Genomic DNA, 22118 nt, shown 5'->3' with positions numbered 1-22118 from the left:
AAGATACTGTAAATGCTTGGTACTCTGACAAATAGCTAGCAGTACCACGCACAAGTCAACCTATCAAGAGCAGAACTGCACCACAGCAACAACTATGTCACACTGACCAGAGGGCGATGGATCATGGCATACATTAGCATCTTAATCTTTAGTCTTTATACGGGTGACTGTGGGTCCCCTAACAATATATCCACAAGACAATTTACACCTATTTTCAACGAAAAATGATTAGGAGCTACCCAATGATCAGCTATTTCAATGAGGGAGGGGTAACACAGCACCATCAGATCATTCAACTGAACTATTGGTTCTAATCATCCTTTCTCCAACATGATTGTGACTGCATATATTTCTACTGTAATTAGCCATTCCTTTCCCAGGGATAGTGTAAATGCAAACCTGAACATGCATAACAAGAAGCCAATAAGTGAAAAGTAAACAAAGGTACGAGTAGTAGGAGATAGGTTTTTGCACAATAACTAACTTGGCAAAAGAATCAAGAACACGCGTTATCACCAAAAAAGCACTGCATGCATATATTTTTCAATTACACATCCCTAACCAATCCTTTAGTGCTATAAATTTTCCCTTTATCTCACAACTCTGATATGACAGGGCAGTCTATAACCACCACCTACTCGTGACAATTAAGACTTATGCACTAAGAGGACTAAATCCTAATTGCCTAGCAAAAATCATTAACTAACAACCATACCATGGTGGTGATTGAGGACATAATCATGGTGAAAAGCTCTATTTCATTTCAATTTTGCAATCAAAGACAATCCCAAGCAACAAATCTAAGGCACCATTTATCCTAAAGCAAAAGAACAAAAGAAGATGAAAACATACTAGTGACAGGCTAGTGACTTAAACCAAAAACGACAACAAACACACTGACAACCTGACGTAGACTACTCCCAACTGGTACGGGTCTTTCGGTCCAGAGTCGGACCAAAATTTTGCACAGCTTAAATAATTATCGAATCTCATGAAGATGTGCACAATCCATAATGAGGAAAAGACTACCTCATTCACATTTGAATCTGTATGAACTGTCCGAGAAGAAAGAAAGCACCTCCAGATCTCTAGACTAAAAGACTCACCAAGAACTCTTCAAGTGATCCTCTCAATTTTATTAAATTACAATAAACAAGTGTAAACAATTTAGATTAAAATAGCAATATCGAGCAAAGAATTATCTCATGTCATTTTGCAGTTGTATCTATACAAATATTTATTGTACATTACTCACAAAACTCTTGAACAACAACCTTGCCAAGATATGCACACAGTTGAGCGCAAAATTAAATTTAAACGTAGAACTCGCCCAAATTCCAAGCATAAAAACTATTTTCTTTATAGTCTCCATACAGTACAGAAATGAGATGCAGTGAGATTAATAGCTTTCAATTCCACATTAAAAATTTGATACATGCAAAAGACAGAAAGATATGGACACTGGGGATAGATAATTATGCCAACGACCATCAATTAGCCACTTGGCAGAACCCTGGTCCTACTTACTTTGCACAATCAGCTATATCTACACACAGCAACCTGATGTAAACAAAAGTAGAAGACTTGTTTTAAAACTCACAATGTCATACACAATAAAAAAAACACCATTAAAAAGCAAAATTTACCGAAAGATGTTATGATAATGTAATTTTGTGTGTTAAATCCTTAGGACATACACATCTGTACCACACTGACAACATTACATGGCATTTCCTCCTATTAACTTGCACAAGAGAGTAGAGCAATTGAGTGATGCAAACAATTTGGAACGAACAATTAACTGCCACTAATAACAGAAGTGTACTGAATAACCTCTACCATGCATAGCCGCTACTCTCTTGGTCTTTTTGAAAGTATCACACAAATTCTACAGCAGCAAAAGATACTTCTTGATGAATAAAATATTTCACTGCCTTTTCTCTAGGAATCACATTGTGCACTACAAATGTTAATGGTCTAGCTCATCCAATTCACTCGGATTTTCCCCCACTCAACATGTATTGCTTTCAAAAGATGCATACCGTGTAATACATTTTGACGGCTGAATCACTCTCGCCCCCAACAGAAGATGGCTTCGGACATGACTTGAGGGGTCAGAAGAGCCAGCGGCAGCCTCTCGCTCCCCCACCCTAACAATTTGGGTGTCAACAAGGGCAGATGAGCACAAAGCAAAACATTCCCATTGAGGACTTCCCTTTCCACATTTGCAACCCATCATACCATAACACATTAAAAATACATGGCCTCCAAAGAGATGCTACATATTTATTTGATACTTCCTTCTCTGGCATCACAGTTACAAGAAGAGCAGGGCAAGGGACAAAAATTATTTTTTGCCTGAATTGTTGCTTCCAAACACTAAATACATTAAAAAGAAGAACATTCTCTAGTTTTTTTAAGAGCCAGCAATTTACGACAATACAAAATTAGGTCAGTCAGTCTTTGCCGTGATGCCCCATGAGCATTCCAGGGGTTGTAGAAGCAAATTGTTGACCAAATCCTGCACAGCACACGTGGCTTGCTGGTTTGTTGTATGGGTGGGCAGACAGGTGGGTGGCGAGTATGAGCAGATGGTAGCAATCAAGCTGAAGTAACACTAAGTTGCTATGGCAATGGCTATGTGTTAACAGGGTAATGATCCAAGCCTAGCAAAAATGTAATTCCATAAGCTTAAGTTCTTCATAATACCCTAGTTTAAGTACCAGTTAATACTTAACTAGCATCACAATTGAGGGTAAGGTGAATGAATTTTGCTCATAATACTCAGAAGTACAAACAGCAAATACTTGGAATGATTTCTAGGAATAGCAAACAGAACAATGCATCAATAAAAACATTCAATTCCAAGTGTTCACACAAGGATTATTTAAAATTTGAAACAAAAAATCATCTGAGATTTTCATAATAGTAGTTATGATTAAAATTTTTGCCAGATTTCAAGCTCCAGGATTATCCAACAGAGGCATCAGTTTGCTTCCAAGAGCATTCAGACAAACAATTTCAACTATACGAATTTATTCAACAAACTCTTACCATCTAAACACATCTGCATCACGAATAGTGTCATTAAGTTTTGTTAGAAGTCAACATCAAAGGTGGTAAAATTAAAGTACACAGGGCACAGAGTGGACCTATAGGGGGAGGCAGAGGCGGCAGTAGCAAAAGAGGGTGTTGAAAAATGCGTCAGAAAGAGAGGGAGAGGGGAAGGGAAGGAGGAGGTGGCCCCCGAATCGACAACTGCTCTCTATCTCCCTCTTTCTTTCTTTCTCTCTCCCTCCCTCCCCCCTCCCCATACGCAGCGCACACAGCTCCCCAATCCAACCCATCTCTCTCTCTCACTCACACATGCACACACACAGACACACAAACTCAATCGCACGCAAACACAAGTGAACACAAGCACACAACCAACATTCACTCGACACTGCCAAACCAATCTTCCGAGCACGCCACCAGAATGGCCCCTCCCCCCATTCACCCAACAGACATCGCCACGCATGCAAAGAAGCCACTCTCCCTCCCCGGGTATGCGCACCCACCCACCCATCCACCATACCCTCGCCTCCATCCTCCCCCTCCCCCCACACGTGATTGGATTGGTGACATAGGGATTGGGGGGGAGGCACCTCCCTCAGTCCACAACGGAATGGCCACGCCCAATGAACATAGAGGATGAAGAAGAGACCACCGTGGTGACACAAGCGGTGCACTGGCCATTGCCACTTCAACACAGTTACGACACATCCTGGTCCTCGACATCTTGCAGCTGTTCCTTCTGCTCCGTCTCTCCTGAAAAGATCACACACAAGCAAACCATTACAGGGTTTCCTTATTACACATCCAAAAGGCATATATATATCATGCACAATTCCATGTACTCAAGGCTACAAGCATTTTGAACCCAGGACCCTCCCATCGACAGCCTGGCACTCTTACCCACTACACTCCCCAATCAAATGAACACACACCAAAATAATCAAATGAAAGTACGGAATTTCCATTGTACAGCTGCTTCTCTTCTACTCAAACACCAAAAAATTCCAATCATGCTTGATTCCTTCCTTGATACCAGAAAGCCCCATCCCCAGTACTTAATTTTGCATTTGGCATCTCGATAACTCCCCAAGACACCACAGCGCAATAAACCAGTAATATGAATAAGCTAATTAGCAATTTCTTTCAGTTTTCAAATGAGTCACCAATTTTTAAACATTTGCTCCAAGTAAAATCTTCCTCCCCCATGCTGAGGTCAGCTCCATAAATCAATGCTCACTTCTAAAATGCTGAGACTTTCCACAAATTAATTCTTATAAACAAATGACTAACACTATGAACTTTTTCCCATAGGAAGAAACTTTCGCCGAGGTAATTCCACCTCCCAGAAAACCGATTTCCTGATGCAGAGGTATAAATAATTGTTTGAACTTTTTCACGAACAATTAGTGGATTGCGGTTGGCATATTTGTAATAAGATAGTGCTGATGCTTACTTAACCAAATTTTGATCATTTCAGCAAGTAAATTAGGTAGATTAAAAATTTTTGCTTTGCTGTATGTAAATAATTGGGATCGTCAGGTTTTCTTTCCCCTCCGGTCTTTCATACTTTTATTTTTAGATTATCTGAATATATCAGCTCTAACTTCTGAGCACAAGACACTTTGATCAATTCAGCAACTTCTACCCTCCGACCTACCCATTACACATGGACCCACACTCAGTGCACCCAGGTAACCATGCCTAAAGGCCGTTTTACACAGTGCAAGGAATTGTGCAATCTGACGTACCTTCAAAGGCACAATTGTAATTGCGTTGCGTAAAGCGGTAAATTGCTAGAACACATGCGAGAATGCGTGGATGCGAGACTGCAAAATAGCCCCTGTTCTAATTTCGTTCATGCATTCGCACAATCCACGCCATTTTAGAAAACCTACGCAATTCCGAGCCCCGTATAAAACTGCCTTAACACATGCAACCTGTTACCCTGAAACTCCCACCCTACCCACCTGCAGAGCAGCCTTGGAAGGAAATAAAGATACAAAGGGTGAAATTGGCTTAAGTGGGTGAATGAATGACTATTTCATTTCCCCAAACTCTCTAATATCGGTTAGAAATTCTTCTACTGATGTCTCTTGCCCCTGAGAAGCTACCCAACGAGTAGTTAACACATCCACAACTCAACGCCATAGCCAATAGGAAGCATACAGCACCCCTTTCATTGAAACCATGACTTTACTCAGTAATGAAGCTGCTCATAATAAGGAATCTAGATCACACTCAACAACTTCACACTAAAAATTGGCCTCATTAAAATATTATGATTTGCTCACAATTACTTTATGTTGCACGCAAAGCAAGGAGAGAACTATCAAATATATAGATGCCAAAATTATCACTTCGTCCACAGCCGTTGCATTTGACAGAGCCACTTTTCTTATCACATTTCTTATTTTCCACCCACTAAACCTGGAATAAAAACAAATTTCTCCTCCACGAACTACTTATTCAACGTAATCCTGTTCAATGTAACGATGTAACTTACATTGTAACCATGAAAAAAACAAGGGAGGGGATCCCCAAAATGGATTGTTTCACCACCACGGATTAATAAAATAAAAAATAATGAATACACTAACAGTGACTTCCAAATGATGACTCCTGGGACCCAGCCAATTCATTGGAATTTGTAAAACAACAGTGAAAAATGAAAAGCGACAAATATATCAGAAGGATGATGATTAGAACAGCTAATTTGCACACCATGACATAACATAGTCATTTCCATAATGCTCACGGTCAATATTGAACACACAAAATCCTTCTTTATTCGCACATGAAGCAGTATCTAACTTAAAACAATAATCCCCAAACTGAGACATTAAGATCGATAATCATTGACAGCAAATGCATGCCTTGACAATTTCCCATGGCAGCAATCCATATTCCCAGTAAACAACAATTTCACTGGCTCTAGGTCTTTCATATTCTAGCTCTGCATTTCCCACAAGTTCCCCATCCAATTGCTGAACTAGTACCGTATCTCAAAAATGCTTGGCACATACATTCACTTCTTACTAGAAGATGAAACATGTGCTTCTCCAAACCTAGATACCCCAATGACAATTTTTGTCAACCGATGCACGGGGGAAAAAATAACTGCATCCAAGATTTATCAATGGATCGCATTTTTAAAATTATGTAAGCCATATTAAAGATAACAACATCTAGTAGATGAAAAATATTAACGTAGGTTGCAGTACAATTAATTTAGCACATTCACTTCAGTCAAACCTTCCACCTCTGGTTGAGACTGCAATGGAACCCACCAGTGGGTCAACATTTCCGTGGTGAGGCCATGTTAATCAATGTTAGAGGAGGAAAGTTAGTTTTGAAATTTTACCGATTAAGAACAAAATTTTAACATTTCTGAATCAAAACATCGACATTATTATCCCAAGTAGCTTACCACTTTCTCCATCGGCTTGCATATCGGATGTCCAAAGAGTAAGATTATCCCTCAAGAGCTGCATTATGAGGGTTGAGTCTTTATAACTTTCTTCTGAGAGGGTGTCTAACTCTGCAATGGCATCATCAAATGCCGCTTTTGCTAGACGACAAGCTCGGTCAGGTGAATTGAGAATCTCATAGTAAAACACTGAGAAGTTTAGAGCAAGGCCCAGCCTGAAAGGAGAAGAAAATGTGAATTTAAACGCTTATTGCAAAATAAAAGCAGTTACAAAAAGCATTTCCACAAGGATTCATACCATTAAATCAACATATTAACACACTCAATGCTGAGAAAATTTATCATAACATACCGCCACGCGGAAAAAAATTTAGCAATAATGTCAGATATTGTGTCTTCCTTAATCGTATACAATCATACATAGTTGAAAATCATTAAAATTTTCACTATTAATAAAGAAAATATTAAATATTATAATAAAATTATAATAAATATATTATAATAAAAAGAAGGCAAAAAATCTGCTGCAAGCAAACGACATGTATCCAGTCACAGGAGAAGACACACTGAGACACTGGGCACAATTGCAGGGTCTAGTAGAAGACGCGGAGGCAGATGGCGGGCCGAGAAACCTAACGAGACCGATGCCTTGTATTCAAGGCATCCGCGTCCTAGGCTAGCGCGGGATGCCTTGAATTCAAGGCATTCGCATTGAGTGTGTTAATGGCTAGATCATCAGAAACTGAAAAAAATCGTGCCAAAGGCATTTTTCATACTAAATTAACAACTAACATAAGCATGCACAACTGAGAAGAGTCCAAATTATTGACAATCAACCATCTGAATGAAACTAAGTGAATACAATTGACACCTAGCCATGAAAATAGAATTTTCAAACAGCACCAAGATATTCCCACACACACTCAGCCAAATGCATCCATTGTGTCTGTATGACCACGGACATGATCAAACAACAAATATATATTTTAAGTTACAAAACTCCACTGTACCAGTGAATTGGGTGACTCAAATATTCCAACAAGACCTTGAATTTAAAAAAATACTGTCCCCTATTGGTTGTAAATTTCACACACAATATTAAAATATACGACTAAATTAACTAAAACCAGAGAATAAATTCAATGAGAAAATCAGCAATTGCACCAGCACATTCTGTTGCAAAATAAGTCTCGTTGTATGTAAAATGCTTTAGATTCTGTAAATGGAGATGTCCCAATCCATTCAGCTAAAAGATGTTCATTACCAAGCCCACAAAAAACACATTATGGCAAAATCTTTCCCATTCAAATGGATCCCAATGAGTGGAGACTATCAGAAATTGTAAACATAACGAACACTAATGAAATAAGAATTATACTTAGAATGAAAACTAGAATCTTCCTCCGAATTAACGGTGTGAACTATTCCTGAATCTCCGCCAGGGAGTGTAATCCACCTCCTTAAATTACAGAGTGTAAAGTCATGTCTTTGAAGGAGATATTTTTACCCAAGGAGAGAGAGAAGAGAAGTTTAGGTAGAGTTTAGGCAACCACCAAATCCCAAACCTTTTCACTCACCCTTAAATGAAGTTTAAAAGGCATATGGCGGAAGGCACGAAAGTTGGACAGCTTGCTGCTGAGACTGATAGATAGATTTTGAAACAATTTGTTTTTTATAATTCTACTACATTCTTTAGGTTTATTTAATGAAATTTGCTGATATCTCATGCAAATTTCATGGTTATCTATGCGTCTGCTTCTCTCAAAACCATTAAAATGCGGGGGGATCTACACTTGACGATTTAATTTTCATAATCTAAAATATGCCACCTTAATTTAATGAAAAATCAATACCCACCAGGGAGTGTGCTAGAATAGAAGAAAACTTACTAAAAATTCAAGAGTTATGGGGTAAATGGTAAATATGGTTACAGCATGTCCTTTGATCACATATAATGAAGTTGAAGGGGCCAGAAGTAAACTTAGTTATCATTGAACTTTGTAGTGTGAGGGCCCTCACATTTGAATTGAACTTTTCTCAAAGTGTACAACAGTACTATCACGGCAATAGGGTGGTTTCCTATTATTTTTTTATTGCCTATATCGGAAGATTATTACTCCTGGAGTACGTATTTCACGCTTTTAGATTTCTAAATGACGATATCTATTTTTCGCGATTAAATGAAAAGTGAAAATTTTCAAGCGCGCAAAAACGCGACGGGTAAGGAAATCTCTCTGTGTGACGTATTTCTGGTTCCCCCTCCCGTCTTGTGAGGTGACCTTGATCGAGGCTCTGAGCGCTGATAGGACGCAGGATGCTAGAGGGTAGCTGAGTACCTTGCTGGCTGGTAGCGCTTGGCTTAAAAAAGGTTTATTAAACCTTATCAAACGAAGAAAACTTTCCGACCTTAGCCAGTTTTAATAGGTGATTATTAAGACATGTTTCCCTGAGCTCTGCACCTCATGCATGCATTGGTAATCTCAGGCGATGTATAACTCCTATCTTCTCCTATAGAAACTAGGTCCCTGTGACGTCACGTGGAGTGGCATCGCATGGGCAATCTGGCCCTTTTCAAATGAGGATAAAAATGGAACATGGCCATTCGTCTAAACCGGTATTTCTAAAACGAAATAATTTGTATATTATGAATACAGTAATGGTGGGTAACAAATCGAATTCAATGCCTTTCGGTTTCTTTGATGAAGGAAACTACCCTATTATTTTATAACCTTGAGCAAGGAAAAGAAAGCATATGGAGAAAATGCTAACAACCAAATCAACCACGAAATATGCTACCTCTCTCCATTTCAGATCCTGCAGCCTTCATTTAATTCTTAAGAATTCTTCACCACAGATGCTCAAGTGAACTTACCAATTCAACAATATATAGTTAAGATTTTTAACAGGAAAGGAGTTACATTGTAGTCTCTTATTCATACGTTCATGAAATTAGTCTTTTCATTCATAAATTCACCGCGTATTTTATAATGTCCTTGGAAGAAATTTTCAATGCTTTATGATATACTATTTCATTACATATATTAACATGAATTCAAGGCTGGCTAATAGGATTTGATTTAAGGTAAGTATTAATGACAGACACTGATTACCTCATGCCTCTAATTGTTTCACAGGAAATAAATTTAATGACGAACTACTTACACAACACACTAGAGGGAAACTGACATCGCTAGACAAAAGGAATATTTGTGATAGTATTTTGATATAAGTGAGTATTTAGCTTTTAAACTGACTGATGAGTAGCCAGGGTTGATAAAAACCATGATTTTTATTTTAAAAGACCAAAAATATTGACTTTTTGAAATAGAACTGATTTTAAATTATTAACAGACTACATTTATTCCTATTGCCATTCCACCACTATGGTTTATCATAGTGGTCTTCATTTGCTGAGTTGCATATTCATAACTTTAATTTACTCTCAGTATGATCACAAATTTTTTTTCCAATAATTTTTGTGATTAAGCAGTTGTAAAAATGACAACAATATGATCAATTTCCTAATTTATTCCACTATATTCATGCAGTCCAGTTGCTACAATTTAAGCATTTTTATGGGCTAGGATTAATGGAGAGGAAAACAGTACCCACAAGTTACAGAATAGCCCACTAAGTACAAGAAAGATATGTCACCAGCAGATTGTTTTCATTAACATTACACCCAGTTTATGAGTAAAAAGATCTTTAGAGTCGCGATTACTAACCATCACTTTGTTTTATTAAAAATAAGGCTAGATCTTTAGGGAAAAAACTTAAAAATATAGTACCCCAAAAATCACGAAGTTCTTGCTCCAGCGATTAGAAACATATTTAATGTTTCTTCATCAGAAATATCAATAACTCCTATTAGGGACAAGAAACAATATATTTAACTTAACCTGCCTAACCTTCATTCATGGTTTACAAAATACACGTAAATATTTTAAAATACAGGCCATAACAAAGGTGAGTTGACAACCACCCAGCCTGTGAGTAAGGTGTTGCTACGGTTGCTTAGAGTGTTTTGCCTTGGTACTGCACATTTTAATTATGAGGGTAGGAGTGCTAAAATAGGTAAAAATAGTCTAGGATTCTTAATAAAAAAATAATAATATTCACAGGAAGTTAATTTCTGATAGAGGTTGAGTATCATGAAACTGGAATTAAAAGATAAAAGTTAATAACCAACAGTAACACACAAAGGATTTCATGATGTTCATATGGTAACATAATTCACCATTATGGTCCACAGTATCGCTGTGCCATGGACTACAGATGCAATTAGGTATTCAACTGCCCAGTCTTGTATGCCTAACTTTCAAGCAAGAAAAAAATAACTGCTTGGCACCTGCTCCATTTCAAAATTAATTGGCTAGAAAATTTTTCAGGCAGTATAAATTTCCTTACATTTGTGTGACAATTTCACTATACCATGCCACTAAATATCAAGAAATCTCTGTTCTAGAATAAAGAAGATAGTCTTGGCCTCAGCATACAGCCTAATAACAATGGACGTACAAATATTTTCCAATCATGACCGAAGGCCACTAATAGCACTAACACACACCCATTACGTTGAAAGAAGATACACATTTACCATTTAATTTAGGCCTAGTCCAAATGTTACGATAGTTTAACAATTTCCAGGATCAAAATTCTGATTTAGCTCCTACAGATTTCAATACTAATTCACATCTAACTGAATACTCTGAATATACACAGCACAATAGAGATATCCCTCTTAACACGTTGCGTACCGGGGTATTTAAATTCCTAGGAACGCCGATTCTGAGTGTTGAGATTGGAAATATGTGCCTATTAAGGCGTAATGCCTTTGGTTTAAACATGGTTAAAAAGCTTATGTTTAGAATGTAACTTTACCCAATCAAACGTTATGATGCATCAATTCATTATGAATAACGAACAACAACTGAAAACGTACTAACAAATACGTACTGTACGCTTTAAAATTGTTTAGGTTGACGCATCTAAATGATGAGAATCTTCATCATCCATCCGGAACGTTCGGGAAAAAAAATGACGACAATTCTCGCCATCTGTACGCAACGTGTTAACAGTCTCTTCAACTTCCCTTACCCTACTTTCCCCAACCTTTCCCACTGTGTACAGAAACTGAAGTCCTCTTATGCTAGGGAGCCTCATTCAATTGCATTTTAGCATATGGGGGTAGTGATGCAAATGTTATCATTGAGCTTTCATCCAGTTTTAAACTAAACCTTCCCTGAAAAAAATTATACACATGCCATAAATTCAAGATGGTGAAGTGATTAAGGTGAGAAGCAATGCCGTCTTACCCTATCTAAGCTGCATTCCATTTGCCTACTTTCGCACATTTTGAAGAGTTGACTTTTCTATGCACTTAGTGCATTTACATGATCATTCTATTATAGTGGTATTTTTCGCTGAAAATTCAAACAATTACTAAACCACACAACAAAACAAAAACTGTAACGCGGTTATTTAATGTCTCAAATGCTCCATTGGTGTATGTTTGTAGTACCTGTATGTTTCATTAAGGTTATGTGAAATAATGTATCCCATTTCTTTCTGCAGACGCAAACGGTTGAAGGTGGAAGAACGATCCTGCCTCGGAAGACTTTCTATCATCCAATGTAATATCTTCATTGTCTACTCTGATAAGTCTGCTAAGTATGCATAATTGTGATTAAAATTGCAGTTGTTCCAAAAAAAAGTTCCATTTTGAGTGTCACGCCCAAGACACCATTGAAATAATACACAGTGTATGTACGGCACTGCAATAAAAAACTATTTGAATAACAACAGGTAACACAAGAAAAGATATTAACTTGATATAATTTCACAAAAAATATAATGCTGATACAATGCTGATTCACTTAAGTAAAACAAAAGCAAGCTGTAAGAAACTGTAACTAATATAACACGCACGGGTCATGTATGCAACACATGAAAAGGCATACCCTTCTGATGGACCCAAAGACCAAAAAAATTTACAAGCATAAAATTACTGATTTAACATTCTCAATAATGACTACGAAACATGAAAAATAATGCAGAATTTCTTAATTAAATAAACTCCAAATCATCACCAGCAATTATGAAGGGAGATAACGCTTTGTGCTTTAAATTATTGCAACCAGCCTTCTGAACACTTCTTTTCAACTCAACTCCTCTCAATATGGTCCTGATGAAGAATTAAGTCTTTCATAGCAACGTCTGCAAAGATGGAGCACAGTAGCCGGACGGAGAACTCAAACAGAAATATTCGCCAGAAGATAATCATATCCTACGTAATTTATGATCATAACTGAATCTCAATGAAAATAACTAATTGAAAAGATAGCACTTACAGCTGTAAATACGGAGTAACTTGAAATATTAACTTACGAAGGTTATTTTGGAAACGAGTTAAGACCCTAGTCTTTCTTTTTTTTTTTTTCGTCACTTAGCGATAGAGGGCGACATGAATGGCGGTTAGGCCGGCTGCCGCTAAAATTCCGTGGATGTTGGAAACAAATATATAACTTACGCGTACTTAATAGTTGCTATTCACGCCTAACCACAAATTTATAACATAAAATTCTTATTATAAACTTTGCAATTCATTATTTGATTACGCTTTCTAAACTGGTCGAGAATTTCTTAAGCGATCGTTGATATTGAAGTATGTACAAGAAATGGGAATTTTATGGTGGTATAATTATTTAACGATCTTTCACAGCATAAATCGATAACAAAAAGGCTTTTCAAAGAATTCTACCGTGAATAACCACCAAAAACATTTAAATAGGGCCACTAAAGACAAAAAAGGGTGGAGGAAACAAAAGTGAACATTTTTTCGTGACTTATGAAAAAGGTTTGAAATTACGAAACTCGATTTTACAAAGTGCCAATTTTCCGGTCCCACTGACTTCGTATAATCGAGAGTTTACTGTATCACTCCAGTATAATGCCATAAATATAGAAATACATAAGCTCACCATTAGTCAAATGATTAGATCGTTTATCCATAAATAAATCTATTTGCTAACCCTTTCACTATCCGCCAGTCACAGCTTAGATAGAGTGCCACTTAAATAGAATTAGAACATCCAATTGATAGCTTTATCTTACCCAGCATCTCAGAAATTTACAACACGCATAAAACCTATTGCACTTCCCAAGAAACATCTTGTTTTACTCATAAAAAGAAAAATATGACATTTTCAAATACACACATCGGACATTGATGGATGACTTTTCAAAGGCAGTTGCCTGCTGTATGCCTTACCTGATGGGGTGAGTGGGGGGTAATTCAGTCATGGCTGTGCTACTTGCAGACTTGTATGCCATCAGTGAATTCTCTGCTGCTTCTTTCCTGTCCGTGCCAGTGGCAAACTCAGCCAAATACCGATGGTAATCTCCCTTCCTGAAGAGAAATTTCACAGTTCAATGGATAACTCCTATTCCATTTACTTACAACTATCAACCTTAATGAGCAATTATACAAATTACGACTTCGAAATAAACATCCAGAGATACAAATATGTTTTATGTTCTCATGGTAAGCAGCAATTAATTTCATGCGAACATGAACACATGGTATGAGATCATAACACATCAACGCCATTAGAGTAAAAGATTCTTTCTGGATGCCAAATTCTAACTATGGCTAGGTTTCACAATAGTAAGTATGATGCCATTCTTTTTTTTCATTTACATCACCAAAATATAACTCATCAATAACAAATTTTGGCAAGATATTTTATGATATTTAAAATGAGATTTATAATTTTCATCACCGCCATGCACAGATTGTAGGTGCTACACACTATCTTACAAGCTAATGCACTTAAGTAAATAGAGGCAAGAAAACCCATTATACAATGTAAATACCAGATTAAACAAATCTGACACTAAATAAACAAATGCAAAACAGATGAGAATTACTGCCCCTGATCCCATGATCTGAACATTATGACCCTGGGTCAAAAAATCATCTTGAACAAATGCTATTATCAAAAGGAAAAAAAAACCACTCACATTTTGTAGTAGAAAACCTTGGACTCTCCAGTGCCTGCACATGGAATCAGGTGCTTATCAAGGACGCCAAGAATATCTGAGCATATTTCCCGGAGTTCTCTTTCAACCTGAATTAAAGAAATATAACACTGTTGTAAGAAGACTTTCCTAAATTTCTGGACCTTGAATAGCTATTCTCTCCAAAGCAAATAACTATCATCAGCAGTTAGCGAGTTTATTAAAAAAATTTTCAACTGGCTCCAGAGTTTGGCAATTTCATCAGAATTTTGCTATTGGAACCAACCACAAAGGAGTCCCTGCTAAATTTTCCCATTATCTCTTTCACTATGAAGATGTGGTGATTATTTTCCATTCAGCATGACTGATTATGACTGAGTCATCTAAACTTCGATTTCCTATAGATAGACGATTCAAACGGGGGTAAAATAAGGCCATTTGATAACCCCCATTTGAACGTTGTTCCATAGAGGAAAAATAATCTCGCTGATCAATCAAACCGCAGGGGAAACACTTCCTCAGATTTTCCACAGTTCCTTTGTAGAAAATGACCTTAAAATGGATTAAAGAAGGGACATTTGGGTGAACTACGCTACCATTATTGGGCCACCCTTTTTGTAAACGGGAAATAGTGGAATGGGCTAACAACAGATTAATAGAGTTGAAAAGGATGTTAAGATATCAATGAGAGACATTCGCAGACAACCATTGTAGTAGATGCCCTCAGTGAATACCTGCACCTCGATTATGTAAATGTGACAGCGACGACGGCAATAGATGACCATCACGTTCTCCTATCACGCTCCGCTGTATCACGCGATCATGTAAGCCACCGTAACCGCGCGTATCATACAGGTACGAGTGCGTGAGGTTGGTATCATTGAGAAATCTGAAGAGCCAATGAAATCCTTCGACACATCTCAGTCCGAGAATGCGTCGTCTGCGGAGAGTTTGAAATAACAATAACAAACAACTAAAACATAAAATGGAGGCAGTTCAAAGCTAAGTACTTCGCTTCGCCTATAGATAATATTATATTTACGTATCCGTACTATGGTAAAGTTATGGGGAAAGTTTAGTATTACTTTTAGATGTGTGATAACGTAATCTATTACGCTAATGCTCGCCGGGAGATGCTGCAAATTATTTGCTATATCGTAGAGAATGGTCGAAAAGTCGTGACCTTGGATTGAAACTAATTAATATTGAAATGATAATGGAAGTGTAATCGCGCTAGCGATTTGAATGTAAGTAGTTAATAGTTGATTTATGATGATTAAAAATCGAAAAAGAGTTTAACGATGATATGTTGGAGAACGTACTTGGCAAATGTTGATAATTTAACTTCGATATGAAGTAATTGACGTTTGAATCACGGATGTACTTCAATTAGCAGTACTTTCCAATTTGCTGTGTGAAAATAAAGCTGCTCAATCGAATTCACCGCCATGCGCATATAAAAATTGAACAACGTGGACAACTATTAAGTCAACAGAGCACTCCAGTTGAAATAATTAAGAATTATATTGGTTTTTAATCGATTATAGGGCATTTTTAAATTAAATAAACAATAATTGTTTGCTAATATATGCATTTAGTGCTCGTTTTCATGTCAGCATATGCTTGTCACCATGGGTTTCGAACGTGATAGGCCGATGACGCTCGCAGAGTGATGAAGAGAGCGATCACGGTTTCATAATCGCTGCTATCACCTTCCGTCGTGGGAATCGCGTTGCCCCTGGCAACGACATTGCTCTCACCCTTCTCACAGTTACATAATCAGGGAGCTGGTGTCATTAGCCATCATGCAATCATTAAATTCAAATTCAAGACAAGTAAGATAAGTTAGTCACAGGTGACTCAGCACCATTGCATTGAATTTAAAACTAAGTGTCCAATCAGAAGGGGGAGAGCAAAACATTAAAAATGAAAACCACCCATGTAGTGAGTCAAAGGTCCTGGCACTATACTTGCAGAAGAATGCTAATGAGGAAGCACTACCCGGAAGATTCAATGGCTATTGCTAACGTTTGATGTGACTACTCTTGCTGATGAGAAGAAATTCATAGAGGAGAGATTTTGATTGTTTTGTTAATATTGTTGTTTTTGTTAATTTATCACCCCCCAGTTAAATGGCAGTAGAACGTTAGTTAAATTGCTCCTTAAAAAGAGAGATGCTTACTAGTGCCTGAAAAATGTTAATTCCTGGAAACCCTGAGCTACAGATTACATATCTTATGCTGAATATGAAGTTGCTTGTGTTTTGAATGACCATCATACTTTTAAAATAAAATCATATAAAAAAAGATGAGACAGCCAAATTTAGCCAACAAGTCAACTCTACCAGGAAAAAAAAACTTCTTACCACAGATGATGGGTGAAAATTCGGAACAAAATTCTTGCACAAGGCCAGTCATTAAAACACAAAACCAATGTATAGGTTACTGGGTCTGGTCAGGGTGGTCGCGATGGTAACTTTAACCCATTATGTTTTGAGTTTCCAAAGACCTGACTTAAGGCAATGGCTTTAAAATTATAGACATAAATCAGAAAAAATTGGGCAACCAAGAGGCTGTTTTCCTCCATCCAGCTCCACTTCAGGCTAGGTGGACAGCAGCAACCATGACAAAGAGAACTCCCAAAGTGAGAAAGGGTGAGCCATCCCTTCGATTCATGTTGTTTAGTCCTTTAACTAGAAATCTCTTGAGTTTCTAAACCTATGTTGCACCTTCATTCCATCAAAATGTCAGGCAATGGCTGATTTTCCATCTTGGTTCTTTATGTCTAGCATAGATTCAATTATTAACCACTTTCAATGACTTGCCTTAAAAGATAATTCATTAATCAGACATCATACTGCTCCCAGATCCTTCAAATCTAGGAATACGGAATGAGTATAGATTGCCACAATTAATACCAGCAAAATGAACATCTAATCTTAAATTAAAGGCACTGATGATAGTGCTTTCAGCTTCCCATATAATGAAAGAATATAATATTTGTAGTTTCAGCAGCAAATGCGAAAACTGGACTAAATGAGAAGCTTAAAACATAGAAGACCTCTGACAATTTCACAAAAGGCACCAAGTACTACAGTCAAGTCAAGGAAATGATCAGATACCAGACAATAATACATCCTCAAGAATCCTTCATTACAGTGCAGAATGAAAAATTATTTTAAAAATAACCACTCTTCCTAGCAATTACTGAATATAATATTTCTAAATGAAATAGTCACGACAACTGCTAAGGTAAAGTCCCAAGTACTAGATAAATGTCATTAAAATAGATAAATCTAATCTAACCCCATTCTTACCTGAGATCTGTATTGCCTGATCATTTCTAGCTTTTCCTCTGCTCCCTTGTTTTCTTCCTTCTGCTCAATGCTGCTGATGATACGCCAGCTGGCCCTTCGTGCTCCAATCACATTCTTGTAGGCCACTGACAGCAAATTTCGTTCTTCTACTGTCAACTCCACATCTAATGAGGCCACTTTCTTCATCGCTTCCACCATTTCTGAAAATAATGGATAATATAAATGACCACCATAACTCTTTACAATCACCTACAACAACTAAACAAATTCAAGTTCAAAACATGTAACATCAAAGATAACAATGGTTTTAGGCTCTTAAGCAATACTAAACATTGGTTTAAGTAAGTAACAAGAGTGTGTATTGCACAAGGTCGTCTATGATACACCATTAGGGGTCATTCCATGCCAAATCATCACAGAAAAGTGGACTTTTCAACCCGACCGTCTCAGATTTGCTTGAAATTTGGTAGGAAGTTGAAGCACATGAAACTGTGCTCATACACAAAATTTTAACCCTCAGCCATACACGGTATTCATACAGCAGGGTTGCAAACATGACAAAAAATGCAAAATATTCCCTCGCCTGCTCTACAAAAATAAATCATAACTTAGCTAATAATTGTGGTAGAAACTTCATGTTCGTCTCATTTTAAAGCTAAAGGAACATGGTTTCTGTAAAAATTGCTGGATTTTAAGTTACAGATTTTTTTATTCAGAGGTCACACCATGTGACCTTTGACCTCTAGTATCTAAAAAATGTATCTAAAATTTTATTGGGAAAAAATATGTTAACAGTTAAATGCATTCTATCTTTGGTATAAATTTCATTTTGGGATGGCTTTGGGAACAGGAGTAAAAAAATTATTGAATTATGAGTGAAAATAATATCCCCTATGAAAAAGTTGTACACAAGCTCTAAACAGGCTGTGTACATTGTACACATTTTACATACATTTATATGCTTTTGTATATTAAAGAAAACATGAGTACATTGTATACAATATACTCAATTTCCACTTTGCATGTGTACAATGTCATTTTACGTACATTTGCATAAAAATGAACTCATTGTACATGCATATATTGTGTGTCCATAAAATGTATACAATGTACGGTAGTGCATATTGTATACAAAGCATACATTGCATACAAATTGTGATAAGCCAAATTTTTTTACAACATACACATTTTTTATACCATTTGTGCATCCACACCATAACCTGGAAATCCTTTGTACATTGTGTACAAATTGTACGCTAAATTTTCATTTGACATTTTATGCTCCTCCTGTATAAAACATCCATCACACAAGTTCAAAATTCTCTAGCTCTCTCTCTTTCTGTAAGTGCACTACTAGTCTGGTAAGCAAGCTCAAGTCTTGCTCGAGCTTCTGTGGAGTTCACGTGTGTTTCAAGGGACTACTTAGTGTGTATAATAATTGACAACTTAAATAAGTGTGTGGTAATGGATAAGAAGTTTATAGACACACAGTGCTGCAACCCTTTTGACATTAAAGGGCATAATGCAGTAGAAAACAATTGAGGAAAGTGCTACCATGGATGGTAGGAAAACTATCACATGTCAATTGTGAACAAAAATTGTGAACTGTAGCAAGAAATTAACATATTTGATTATGCTCCTCATGAAGAACCAAGCATATCAGTTGATGAAGAAAGTGATATGGAATTGAGCACATTCAGGACTGAATCTGCTATACAAACATTATATGAAAGTCTGAGTAGTATTGGTGAATCACCTAACAAGAGGAAGAGAATGAAGGAAGAGCCATACTGCAGAAAGAAAGCTATTAAAATTGCAAAGGTCGTAAAAGAGAAGATATTTCCGATTCTAGCTGAAGAATCCGTGCCGAACAATCATAGTTGTGATGGCATTTGTAACAACTGAAAGAAAATTTTGAAGAAAGTACTATGAAAAGTGAGAAAGTAACAATTTTGACCCGTCTCCTTAAACTCTGGAGTATCAAAAGAATCGAGCAAGAATTTCCACTAGCTAGTAACCACATGATATGAAAAGCAAAGCAATTAGTAAAAGAACGTGGGATTTTGTCAACACCAAATCCTAAACCAAGAAGGAGCATGGATCCAGATGTTGCCGAAACTGTGAAGAGCATTTACGCCAATGATGATGTCAGTAGAATTATGCCTGGCAAAAAAGACTGTGCTAAAATGGGTGGTGTGAAAGAATAAATACAAAAGAGGCTAATTTTAAACAACCTTGCAGAAGTGTACATTCATCTCAAACAGACAGAACAGTACAAAATTTGCCCCTCTACGCCCTAAGCATTGGGGGGTGTGGTGGCCAATACAAAAACAGGAAAAAATTTTCAAACCTGGTACAACACAAAGTTGACTTTGGGATTCCAGACGAGTGGCACTTCTTTGCCACATCTCATGGCTAGAATTCATGTGATGGATTGGGTGGAACTCTGAAGAGGCTAGCCACTAGTGCAAGCTTCTAACGTATTTATAATGATCAAATTATGACTCCAAGACAATTGCTTGTCTGGGCAACAGACAATATTAAGAGTAAGAACTTCGTTTATGTGTGTCAAAAAGAAATAATGGAAAAATGGGAGGATGCTACACACTCGACTTGATAAAAAGACCAATACCTGGAACTCAAACATTTCATACTTTCATTCCAGGAACAAGGAATTAATTCATAATAAAGAAGTTTTTAACAGACACCACCAGTGATGTGCATGAAACAAATATTCCACAAGAAACATTGTCTCTAAAAGAAATTAAAGGTTTTGTGACTTGTGTCTATAGTGATGCGTGGTGGTTAGGTTTTGTCATGAGTGTGAATGTAGCATCACAGGAAGTTTTGGTCAGTTTCTTACATCCATAAGGGCCATCACCATCATATCTGTATCCTCACCAGCCAGGCATTCTTAATATTCCATGTGAACAAGTTCTCGCTAATGTCGATCCATGTACTGCAGCTGGGCGAACTTACAAATTAACAGCTTTCAACACTCTGAGTTCAGAAGAAGCACTTCAGAGGAGGAGGAACTAACTAGTTTTTGATTACATTTCTTCTTGGGTGTTGTATAGAGCATTAAATTTTATTCTATACATAATTCAATTCTATTCAGGTAATTTCTATACATAAATGCTAAGATTTTCCACTGAATGTGAAGTATGATGTTTTCAGATTTTTTTTACTCCCGTTCCCAAAACCATCCCAAAATGAAATTTATACCAAAGATAGAATGCATTTAACTGTTAAACATATTTTTTCCGAATAATATTTAAGATACATTTTTTTAGATACTCGAGGTCAAAGGTCACATGGTGTGACCTCTGAATAAAAAAAATCTGTATCTTAAAATCTAACATTTTTTACAGAAACCTTTAGCTTTAAAATGAGACCAACGTGAAGTTTCTACCACAATTATTAGCTAAGTTATGATTTATTTTTGTAGAGCATGCGAGGGAAAATTTTGCATTTTTTGTCATGTTTGCAACCCTGCTGTATGAATACCGTGTATGGCTGAGGGTTAAAATTTTGTGTATGAGCACAGTTTCATGTGCTTCAACTCCTACCAAATTTCAAGCAAATCTGAGACGGTCAGGTTGGGAGCTGTGATGATTTGGCATGGAATGACCCATTAGTGGACTTGCAGGATTTTCCTAGATGGATTTAGCAACGTCCCTGACTGAAGGCCTCCAGTTATTAGAATATTCTGGCACTGCTGCATCATAACTAAAAAATGCTAAAACATCTTATCATAATGATGAAGCCACTAGTATATCAGTTTGACGCAAAAAATTTAAGTATTGAGCCTTCTTACGTGAAATTCTCAACATGCACGGAAAATTTAAATGCATTTTCCAGGAATCGATGTTGACTTAACATAGGTACAGTAAAATTCCACTTTGCAAAAAGGTCACAGATGTGAGTCATATCTTTATCAATTTAAGGATCAATTGCTGATCAACATTTATGGTCACATAAAATGCATACTGGTGTTACCACATACCACCCCATATGAATCCATGTAGCATTCTGCAAGGTTCACGATCGACTTTGTAAAATGTAAGTACTTTAGCCAAAGAGTAACTTATTTACAATAAATGAAAAATTAGGGACCAATGAAGTAATCTGATTCCCCCATATGGCTGAAGCATGATAGAAAATCACGTAAATAGCAGGATGTCATTAAATTCTCATTGCAACCAAACTTCCTATTTGCAACTGATTTCATTACCCAATTCCATAATGCAAATGAAAATTGAGAAACCATGGTCAGGTATGAAAAATATACAGGGACAG

General features: G+C 36.9%; 1 protein-coding gene across 2 annotated transcripts in view; it reads right to left on the bottom strand.

Moving 5' to 3' along the window:
* Positions 1-2266: 2266 nt before the first annotated feature.
* The window catches only part of LOC124156548 (14-3-3 protein epsilon), a 30191-nt gene continuing 10339 nt past the window's right edge, over positions 2267-22118 (bottom strand). For both annotated transcript variants that reach the window (XM_046531155.1, XM_046531156.1), the window contains exons 2-6: positions 17820-18019; positions 14507-14613; positions 13755-13892; positions 6485-6699; positions 2267-3810 (exon numbers count right to left, since the gene is read on the bottom strand). In XM_046531155.1, the coding sequence (XP_046387111.1) occupies positions 3755-3810; positions 6485-6699; positions 13755-13892; positions 14507-14613; positions 17820-18019 (716 nt within the window). In that variant the 3' untranslated portion in view covers positions 2267-3754. The remainder of the gene's footprint in view (positions 3811-6484; positions 6700-13754; positions 13893-14506; positions 14614-17819; positions 18020-22118) is intronic.

Source organism: Ischnura elegans, chromosome 3, assembly GCF_921293095.1.
Source record: "Ischnura elegans chromosome 3, ioIscEleg1.1, whole genome shotgun sequence".
NCBI lineage: Eukaryota > Metazoa > Arthropoda > Insecta > Odonata > Coenagrionidae > Ischnura > Ischnura elegans.
Note: the sequence above shows the minus strand (reverse complement) of the source record. Positions and strands in the feature narration are given on the sequence as shown.